The sequence below is a fragment of the Limulus polyphemus genome, unplaced genomic scaffold (genome assembly GCF_000517525.1).
Source record: "Limulus polyphemus unplaced genomic scaffold, Limulus_polyphemus-2.1.2 Scaffold112, whole genome shotgun sequence".
Taxonomy (NCBI): Eukaryota; Metazoa; Arthropoda; class Merostomata; order Xiphosura; family Limulidae; genus Limulus; species Limulus polyphemus.
In genome coordinates this window covers 256304-267054 of record NW_013665722.1, presented here as the reverse complement: position 1 = coordinate 267054, position 10751 = coordinate 256304, and the positions used below count along the sequence as shown (strand labels likewise).

At 32.4% G+C, this 10751-nt stretch overlaps 1 protein-coding gene across 1 annotated transcript in view; it reads right to left on the bottom strand.

The window, feature by feature from the left end:
* Nucleotides 1-488: 488 nt before the first annotated feature.
* Nucleotides 489-10751, bottom strand: part of LOC106471397 (glycine-rich cell wall structural protein 1.8-like) — a 56112-nt gene continuing 45849 nt past the window's right edge. Inside the window, exons 11-13 of the mRNA XM_022400941.1 lie at nucleotides 10507-10747; nucleotides 8865-8934; nucleotides 489-800 (exon numbers count right to left, since the gene is read on the bottom strand). Of these exons, the coding sequence (XP_022256649.1) occupies nucleotides 489-800; nucleotides 8865-8934; nucleotides 10507-10747 (623 nt within the window). The remainder of the gene's footprint in view (nucleotides 801-8864; nucleotides 8935-10506; nucleotides 10748-10751) is intronic.

Sequence of the window (10751 nt, the reverse complement as noted above, 5' to 3'; positions counted from 1 at the left end):
AATAACGTTTGATCCTGAGCTCTGTCTAAACTGAAACCAAGAAATACACTGTATAACTACGTTTATATAAGAGATGAAAATACCAACATGTGCCATATGTATAATGTGGTTCATAGCTTCTCTAAAGCGATGATAGTTGAAAAGTCATCTCGTGGTAATAGTTTAATGACAGTTTTACTATCTATTTTGGTTACTATGATACTTATTGAATAAGTTTTAGTCATTTTAAAATACATGATCTAACAGTCCATTCAAGGCTTCTGCATTTTAATTTACACAAGTACTTGCTGCACAAATATAATAATTTAGTCTAAATATCTAACTTACTTTGAATGAGGTTCAAAATAATAACCGTAAATCTTTTTAAAGACAGCGTTACTCAGTAATTATAATAGATGATTACGTATAACATATTTTACATCGCTAAGATGACGTTCAATAAATGTCACATGAAGATGAATATAAGGTTATTTGATGAAGTCTCGCATCTAATAGCTTACCGATATGCCTACGAATCCACCGAGACCACCACCTCCACCTCCGCCAAAACCACCACCTCCTCCAAAACCACCTCCTCCGCCCAAACCACCACCTCCTCCAAAACCACCACCTCCGCCCAAACCACCACCGTAGCCTCCGCCTAAGCCACCACCTAAACCTCCGCCTAAGCCACCACCTAAACCTCCAACTCCGCCATAACCGGTTTCTGAAGCTTTTAGATCATCTTCTGTTTTCACGTTATCTTCGGTCTCTGCGTGTACTACTGCTTTCAAAGTTAGGAGGGACAAAATAAATACCACCTGTTGGAATAAAAGTTAAAAGAAAAACCATGATTTATTTGTAAAAATATTACAGAAAAGAAATATAAATGTTTATATAAAAAATCAAAGTTTGTTCGTTTGTTTGTTTTAGAGCAAAGCGACATTAGGCTATCCGCTGTGCCCACCGCGGGGAATCAAGCATCGGATTTCAAAAATAAAAGATGCTAATACATTAAAAATGGATTATATTTGTAAATTTATATTTTCGTGATAATTTAAAACCCTCTAGCCAATATTTAATAATTGTTTTAGGATTTAACTCGAAACTGCACAAAGTTCTTTTGCCTTTTATAACAGAACTGAATTAAACTAGGATTTTGTGATTTGTTAAAAGTTTAGATCATGTGTTCATTTGTTTTAGAGTGAAAAACATGGATATAAAAATCATTATATTCTTAATTGAAACCTACGATACTGCTAGTTTGATCGAACAGTAACAATTCTTCATAAATTTTTACTATTGTTTAACTATGAGTACTTTTAACAAAGGTTTTCAACGGCTCTGAGAACTATAGATTTGATTCCAGTTTACTAAGCCTAGTTTCTCACCTACCCTTTTCTTCATATTGGGTTTAACTGCTGATCCTCTTTTGTGGATGAAGATAGTTTGACGTGTTTGCAACTCTGTTCGTCTTATATACTTGTCTTTAGCCTTTTTGTGTTCTTTATTTCATGAGAATTTGGCAAAGTGTAATGAGACAACTTGTTTATAATTATACGTCATTCTTGATCAACAATGTCGCTATTGTACACTATTATCTTCACACTTCAATTGTAGGGCAGTTGTTAACATAGTACACAAAATTTACTAAGATGAAACGTTTCTAATTCCTATGACTAACATTAAAACAACATCTATTCGGAATTATGACCCACTTTAACCAAACACATTTCAGAGAAATCAATATAAGCCTGAAAGTGTTACGATTCAATTAACGGTTGAATGTGTTCGTTGATTACATAAAAATAAACCAAACTTTCACTTTCATAATATCACAGATGTTTAGCATCTGTTAATGTTTTCAGAAGAAGCGCTAAACGAAAAACTAGTGCCATTTTTGTTCCGAAACAAAGCTAAAAATTTCATGATACTTCGTGTCTCACATTTTCAACATTTAAGGAACAAAAACAATCTTAAAATTCTTGGGCACAATCTAAAAGTTTCTAGTACGTAATTATCATTTGTTTTGCTTAACTAATACCTATATATAGTTTACTGACAGGAGATTTGCACTCTTTTTTAAGACAATGATTTTTCCTTTAATCAAGCACCGTTATTCAGTATTTATCTAAAAATAATACCTGGATTTCATTTTTATGTTTATATATTTAAAATACACCCATAAAGCATTGTAACAAAATGTACATAATAAAAATACGATGATACCATTCTGTATGAAACGTAACTGTTTTACGTATATATCATAGTGCCTAAAGTTGTCCACCTGTGACTCGGGGGTAAGAACTTATAACACTAAAAATTGGGCTTCAAATTCGATGCTTGCAGTGGGGCAGAGCTCAGACAGTTGTGTTGTTTTTTTTGTTTAACAACAAACAACAAAGAAAAGCCTAAAGTTGCTTGGTTGTTCATTTTAACATACTAAAAGTATCCAAACAAACAAACGTTGCTAACAAATATGAGAACTATAGAACATTTATTTTCAGGCACAGTTTATACAAATTGTTTAGAAATACACTTTGAAAGCTAGAAAATCATGAATTAAGATTACAGCATTTTATGAATATTCATAGTTGTTAATATACATAGGGAGCATTTAACCTGAAAAATATTTATTTTAGGGGATCACGTCCCCACCCCAATAAATCTTACAATATCTGCATGTAGTATCACTACTGTACTAATCTAACAGCTGTTGCATAATTGCGATCCCAACAACTTCTATGAATTTTTCCTAATAATGTACTTAACGTAGTCATATGATTTGAATTGTAGCATGGCCAGTGAAAAACCAGGGTAAATGGAACAGGCCGTCAGAAGTCTTGATATTAGAGAAACTAGTTTCGACATATCTGTGCGTCCTTTACAGTCTCAAGTTGTCTTAAGAAAACTGGTTAAAACGCCTACGTGACCCCGCATTTCCTAAAGGACACAGGAGGTCAGGAATGTATTTAAAGTGACCTTAAGAGATGAAGAAATTAGGCAGACTTGTGACTAAGTGACTTTCAACGATTCTTCTTTTTATTTAGTTATTGGTTTTGTATAAAATTCTTGTTGATTTCTAATCAATTTGATGACCAGAATCTCTCATACAAGGAAAAGTGGCATTATTTGTGTTTCCATACTTAAAATGAAAAGGGCAAAAAAGAAAACCTGTGTTAATTTACCAAGTTGTTTTATAAATTTATATATTGTTTTTGGTCCAATTTGAAGTTTTGTTTGAATTAAAATGATAATACAAATTAGAGGATTAACAGTAGCCCAATTTAAAGGGCTATAAAGTAAATATCAGTGCTTTATGATTTTTTTAACCTGTAGATGGCAGTAATTATGTATTTGGCTGTTGCTAAGCGGAAAGATACATAATGGACTATCTGTGGTAGGAACAGCACAGATATCGGAACCCGGTTTTTAGCGTTCTAAGCCTCCAGACTTGTCGCTGAGCCACTGGGGGTGGGGGCTAGTATTTAGTGGAATGAATGGCGGAATTTTCAATACCACCCCAAAACTGTATAACTCTTCATATACTGGCTAAGATTTAATTTTTATGTTTTTTTTAATTAATGTTAATATATTTCATGAAAGTTAGTATCTTGTACGTGAGTTACTAGTTTTCAAACGCTACGAGTGAATATGTATATATTTTTTTATAATGACACTATTATTTTAATAACATATTATTCTCCGAAGACGTGATTTATATTGTGATTTTTATTGCTTGGTTAATTTACGTTTTAACTTGCGTTTTGTCAACATAACACGAATGGTCGTGCGGATTGTATCTGCGCTGACCTTTTCTATTCAGATATGTTAATTTCGTATTTACGATAGCATAATAGTGTATAGTGTGAATTATAAGTGTTTAATTTCGTATTTACGATAGCATAATAGTGTATAGTGTGAATTATAAGAGTATCAGTCCGTTTTCATCTAAATTTTTTTTTAATTTAGTAATTTATAATGTGGATAAAGAACGTTAAGGAGTCCCCCCCCTGCCCCCAATTCACCCCAATATTCTTGACAAGTCGGTGCTTATGTTACACACATAATTTTGAAACTTTTCTACTGGGTCTAACTTGTTGGTTCGTCAGATCTTCTGAATAATGATCAGGTTAATTCAAGTTAAATAATGATTAATAATATATGGTGTTAAAAGAAATAAATAATATAGTGTTAACTACTTTTTACCCTAATTCTGATGCATTGTGATATAAGTAAAAATTGATGAAAACCTACACTTTTTGAGCTTAATCCAGTTCACACCATAACAGTTGTTGTCAAGCGATTTGCCAATATAAATAGTGTGTCAATTATTACTCTGTTTGCCTGTTGTATCCTAGTTGGTTTGAAGAGCCTTCGTGACTTGTGAAAAGCCTCGTCGTTACAGTGTGATTGATGTATTATTACACACTGTTCTTTACTTTCACTCAGAACTTCTTATTAACAATTATATTTGTTGAATGATTTAAGCAGCAATTTTGTATTCATTCTGAAGGGTTTACTCATTTAAACTACATACCAATTTGTTAGGACGTTAGTGCGTTTCAGCTGGAAAATAATAGAAAATAACGCAAATTGAAACATTGTTGTACTGGTATAATCGGACGGTTGAAACCCGTAAAACCCTGACACGTGGGACATATAGATTAATACATGCCTGACGACTCTGATAATTTTTGATGATATGAAGTATTAGCGTGTGTCGATAGATAGGTTTGAATCATCGTGTGTAAATTCGAAAACTAAATAAGTAATAGTTTAATTACTTTGACATTTTTCACAGAGTTGTAAAAATTGGTTCATAGAATAATAGTTTAAACTAACAGTCTAATATTTTAGTGTTTTCCAAACTTATTTTCATTGTCAATTTTCACATCCACAGACGCAGCTTGTAGCTGTACGTGAATAGTACAATTTTTGCCTCTCATCACATAGTGTAATAAAAACACATAAGAGTAAATAATACTATATTTATAACATATCTAACTGAAAAACTAACTGATTTCGGTTTTGTAATGGACAGAAATTAGTAAAAAAAAAAGTGGCTTCAATTGTTTCTTGTTTGTCTTAACTGATTTACTTACCACATATGCATACGACTGGTTCTTTCTTATAAGATTTTACTCACTATTCATGTTCTAAACGTTTGATATGAAAGTAAATTTTAAAACGGGTCCTTCTGAAATGAATGGGTGGTGTATGCCAATTTTATTATTGATAAAACAGTATAAACAACAAGAGGAAATCCTTAATAGCCGCGGCTGTAATTAGATCTCAAATCGATCAAAAATACAGGTTTGAGAGAAAAGTTTGTACTTGAAAAAAAAACTCAGAGCCATTCTGTGAGCCGCTATGCCACGAAAAATACTTTATTGAACTTTTTATAGTGAGAACAGTAGAAACATAAAGAGTTATGTGGGAGACTTGAATAAAAATTACATCTGTTATTTTACATGCTATATAAAAGCTATTGTAAGTAGGAACTTACAGGTTTAATTGAAAACGTAACTTAGGCATGGACCCTATTAGAATCTCCATGGGTAGATTTCCACACTATCTTTCACTTTTGTGAGTAGTAGTAGTGGAAAGTTGCATTCAAACGTTTCAGAAAATCATTCATGCTTGAATAGTTGCTTCGTAGTAAGTGCTGTGTCATTTCAATCTTACAGCTTAAATCACCTGTAAATCCATAAAGCTTTTCTTTCTCATATATAATATATATTTTTAAGTATTTCTGTGTTTCAGGTACTAACCTATTATCTAACTGCACTGCAGCCTCAAAATGATTAGTGCTTTATTCAAACTCTTTTTGGGCAAATCATTTTTTGCAAAAAATGATCTTTAAAATGGAATTAATCTGTTCCACAGACATGTACTAATTTATCATACGAACTCACACTGTTATTTCACTTAAAAATACTTGAATTAAATTGATACTTACTGAGAATATTTTTATATTTCTGTAATATTTCATATAAGTTTATTTTAAACGTTTAAGACTATTCTAAAAGTATTAAACTATATCTTTTAGTCCTAAAAATATAGTTATAAAAGGTGTTGCAAACTTATATCAGTAGTGTACTGTTAATATAATTTACTTTTTTTAATGAAGACACTGAAGTTAGGAATTTGTTTTCACGGAAATTGGGCCTAACACTAGCTGTTTTAATGTTGAGTAACAGTGACAACGTAGTAACATTTTGCCGGTCCAGCGGTCTGCGTGCCAGACTGTGGACATTATTATATAATTGGTTCGTGTAATTGTGTAATTCAGTAGGAAAAAAACACACAAAAACATGAAACGTGAGGCCCGGTCTGTTCTTGGATTATATCATGTTTCAAAAATACCATCCCTCATCTGTCCTCCTGTTATGGATAAACTGAAGAACAAGAACTATCGGAAATGAAACTGAATCATGGCAAAATATTTGGAATATTCCTTAACTGTGCAAGCATACCTTTTAAATTAACGCAAAATCAAACGATACTAAATCAAAATCTTGAAATAGAGCCTAATTGAACGAGTATAGATTAATATATATATAAAACTCAAAATCTTTCTGTTTGTTTGTTTGCTTGCTTGTTTTTCCTCTGCATTCACTGTGCAGGTCACATTTCTCTCACGTGAAGGTGCACAAAACGACAATTTTTTGTTGATATACGCGTCTATCGTCTGCTAGCCGAACCAGTAATTTTATCGTTAACATATACACTACATGAATAAGTTCCATGCAGAGGTGACATTTTTTGATACGTTAACATTTAATTTAGAATTTAACATTTAATTTAATTGAGTTAACATTTAATTTAGATTATAGCATTATAGGCATGTTTAGTTATAGGTCATTTACTATACATCTACTAATACATCATATATTTAACTTCACACAAATGCATGCAGAATTAGAATGTCTTGTGTGAAAAAGCAAACAGTAGATCTAGCCTATCAAATAAAATTATGCTGTCTGTCATAAAATACACTACGTAAAAAGAGTAAAGCTTACATTATAATACTTATTGTGTAAAATTAGATTAAAGCCAAGTCAGTGAATGTATTTTATTATACATTTTTTCTCTGGGTGGTTCGATACCTGGAAGTACATTTTTTTTCTTTAAATATATTATAAAGCACAATATTGAATTTTGTTTGTCGTATATTTCATACATCAATGTTATAATGTGAATACGGTATCACATTGATGAAAATTTACATTAAAATTTACGTTAAAGCAAATTCAACATAACATTACATACATATTTACGTTTGATATTTTAACATTTGAGAAGGGATAATGGATGATGAGGGGAATACAGCTATGTTTATCCTGTTCGCCAGAACAGGTACTCATACGTGTATAAGATAATCTACATATTCTCCATAAGGGCCTATTTATCCTTGCCAGTGAAGGAACAAAAACATCGTTCATAAAAAAGCCCTGATTTAAAACGGGTTCGTAGTTTACTTACAAAAATCAAACTTAAAGTTGTTGTGTTTTGTAATTTCACAAAATATTTTTTACCTATCGAAATATGGAACGGGGAAACAGAGAGAGTAGGATTTTTTTTTTTCGAAAACCCAGGCAACGCCGGGTAACGCTGCTAGTTAAAAATAAAACGGTACCAAGTCAAAAATGGAAATTCTATTAATATATAATCAGCTGACGTTTTGTTACACGTCTTAAAATAACTTGCACTGGGCATCCACTATAACAACATCATGCATGTTCTTAACTTCTTCGAACTGAATTATTCGATTGTGTACCTACCACTAAATTATGAAGAAAAAAAAACACCCCAAAAACAGCCTATTCTTATTACTACTCCCAGCTACTTCGAGTTGTTCTGCTAAACTCTGAAATTTTAAGTTCTGAAGAAAAGAAAAGAAAATTAGTTTCGTCAACTGTTGATAGAGTTTTCGTTACTGACGATTTGCAGTCAGTTTTGTATATTGTTGTATTTTACGAGGCGTTGAAATTAAAGTAATCACATTTCAATAGTTTACTTCATTGATTAAACTGACAATCTGCTTAAAATATTTCTTCACTTCATAACGTTTTCTACAAGCTTGAATGGTTAGTTTAGTCTATAGAGCTGTCGCAGAAATTTAATTACTACAACTTAGTTGATGATAAACTCATGTTGTCGATAAAGCTGTCACTGGAGTGAAATAAATAGTTTAATTGGTAAATACGAATAAGCGGTCAAGTTTTCTATCCATTTTAATATAGGTTAGAATATTTTGAGAATATTTGTGAAAATCTGTGGTAAAAAATACTTTATACGTCACTTAAGGGGCTTCTACTCTGAATCTCTAATGAAGTCGATAACACGATGTAAATGGATATATATACAAGTGAGGTTTTGGCTAACAAACCATGCTTCTTTCTCTGTGTTTCCTGTTGGACATTCAAAATAACACACCCCTTTTTGTAGAAAATAAGGTTTTTTTTAGTAATAGAAAGACTTGATAGTGAAAAACAGTGGATATTTTGAAAAGCATTGTATGTTTGTTTCTGGCGCAAAGATGCACAGTGGCAATCTGTGCGGTGATTGAACAATAGGCAGTGAATGTTTTAATTTGATAAAACTGTTATAAGTTTTTATTATATAATTTCGGTTTTGTTCAAATGTATCATTACAAAAGATATGACTTTGCCTGTTTAGCTATTTATCATAAGTAAAAATATTCTACATATGTTCTGCTTGGCCGAATGCTGTCCAGTGGTTAGCGTGTCGGAGTGTAGAACAAATGGTATTATCCTCTAGTATCAATTTTACGATCACCTACGTTACGGCCATGTCGCGGCAGCCTGTTGATCTCACCCACGATGTGTGGTCTGTGGTGGAGATCATTATATTTCAACCTGTACAAAATAACACGAAAGCCCTGAATCAATTGCAAACAAAGACACACGGCAAATTACAAAGGATGTCCTAAATATAAAGACATCAAAAATAATTTACAATATACACAACAATACCAAACCCACAGAATCAAACGTACAATACAATTGAACATAACCCATATACCAAACTAATGATCAGGCAACAAATATTCACCACTGAGACGCACCAAAACTAAAAAAACAACTCTGTCATAAAAGCAGTCAAAAACACAGCCTTCATGAGAGAATATCAAACCCAACAAAAGCAACAAAACAGCATTACCCTACTTTCTGAAGTAGCCAAGAAACACTTCACACCAATAATTCCCCAAATATCTTAAGCATTCATGAACTCTCTGCTCACCTAAAATCTAATACGAAATAATACAACAATATCCGGGGTATTATACTGAACAAGTCAGCTATTAGCAAAGCTTACCACATTAACTAGATTAACGTATTAAATGTGTTTTAATAGGGTATTTATGTGAAATACGCACTTGATAAGTTGATCTAGTGAAAACTGATGATTTACCAGTGAACTGTTTGCGAAATGTTTTTCACAACAAAATGAAGCGAAGTGGTATTGAAGCACTAAATGCTACTGCATAACATTCATGGGCATGGCTTTGGAGAGGTGAGAATAAACAGTGTTTTAACAAAGTGACATAGCTTGTTTTCGAGAATTTTCGTTAGCATTTATCAGTTTTAAAATAGAAACCGTAAAGAGGGAGGAAGAGGTATCCATTGCATCTGACCCTCCCAGGTTGCGACGAAATGGTGATTCGGACTTGACTGACTGCTTTCAAATACACGCGAAACGTACGGAAGAAAAGATAGATAAGTTTGTCTAGTTATTTTTATGAAATCTTTTATTTCAGTTTGGAGAAAATGATACATAACGAAATCAATACATATCACTTAGCGACCGAGCTAGTACGAAGTTATCTTTTTAACATAAATTTTACTAAGAGCCGCTAATTTTTAACTTCTGAGAATAATCCATAGAATATCACCACTGAAGGGTGGATAAAAATATTTAAGATGAAGCACTTGAAGACTCCATTTTTAGCGATCCACATTTGATGACAACTTCTTCTTCTCAGCAAACTAAAAAGGCGTGAACTGGATTTTTTCTCTTTCTCTGTAGATACAATATATCACCAAAGATAATTAAATCTTTATTTTTAAGAATAATCAAAAAATTTACAGTAGACAATATTGGGAGCGTCATTTTGTTAATACTGTTCAAAACATGACGATGTACATTTATAAAGATATATTTACTGTTAAAGAAAACAAATTTCTTCAAATAGGTCACTTTTCGTCAAATTTACGTAACACCCTATTTTCAAAAACATTTTTCTTTAAAGTTTATGTAATACAAATAACTTAATTAAAAAAATGTTGCCAGAATAACTTTTGATTGTAATGGGAAAATGACATATGTCCAATTCTATTAAAATCTTTTGGAAAATTAATAAATTTATCAATATTACCTAAGCCAATAGATCTCTAAATAATATATGTGATTTTACTTAAATAAGCAATGATGGTATAAGAAAATATTGAAATGAATGTATAATAATATAATATATTAAACTTACTTTAGTCGTTCCACCATATTCTGTAACCGCCATTTCTCATCGGAAAACCACCACCACCACCTCCTCCATAGTTCAATGAAAGCGGCAGAGCAATAATGCCATTACCAATTAATCCTAGACCTCCGCCCCCTCCCAAACCACCACCTCCTCCCAAACCACCACCTCCTCCGAAACCACCACCTCCTCCTAAACCACCTCCACCTCCTAGACCACCTCCTCCTCCGAAACCACCACCTCCTCCTAAACCACCTCCACCTCC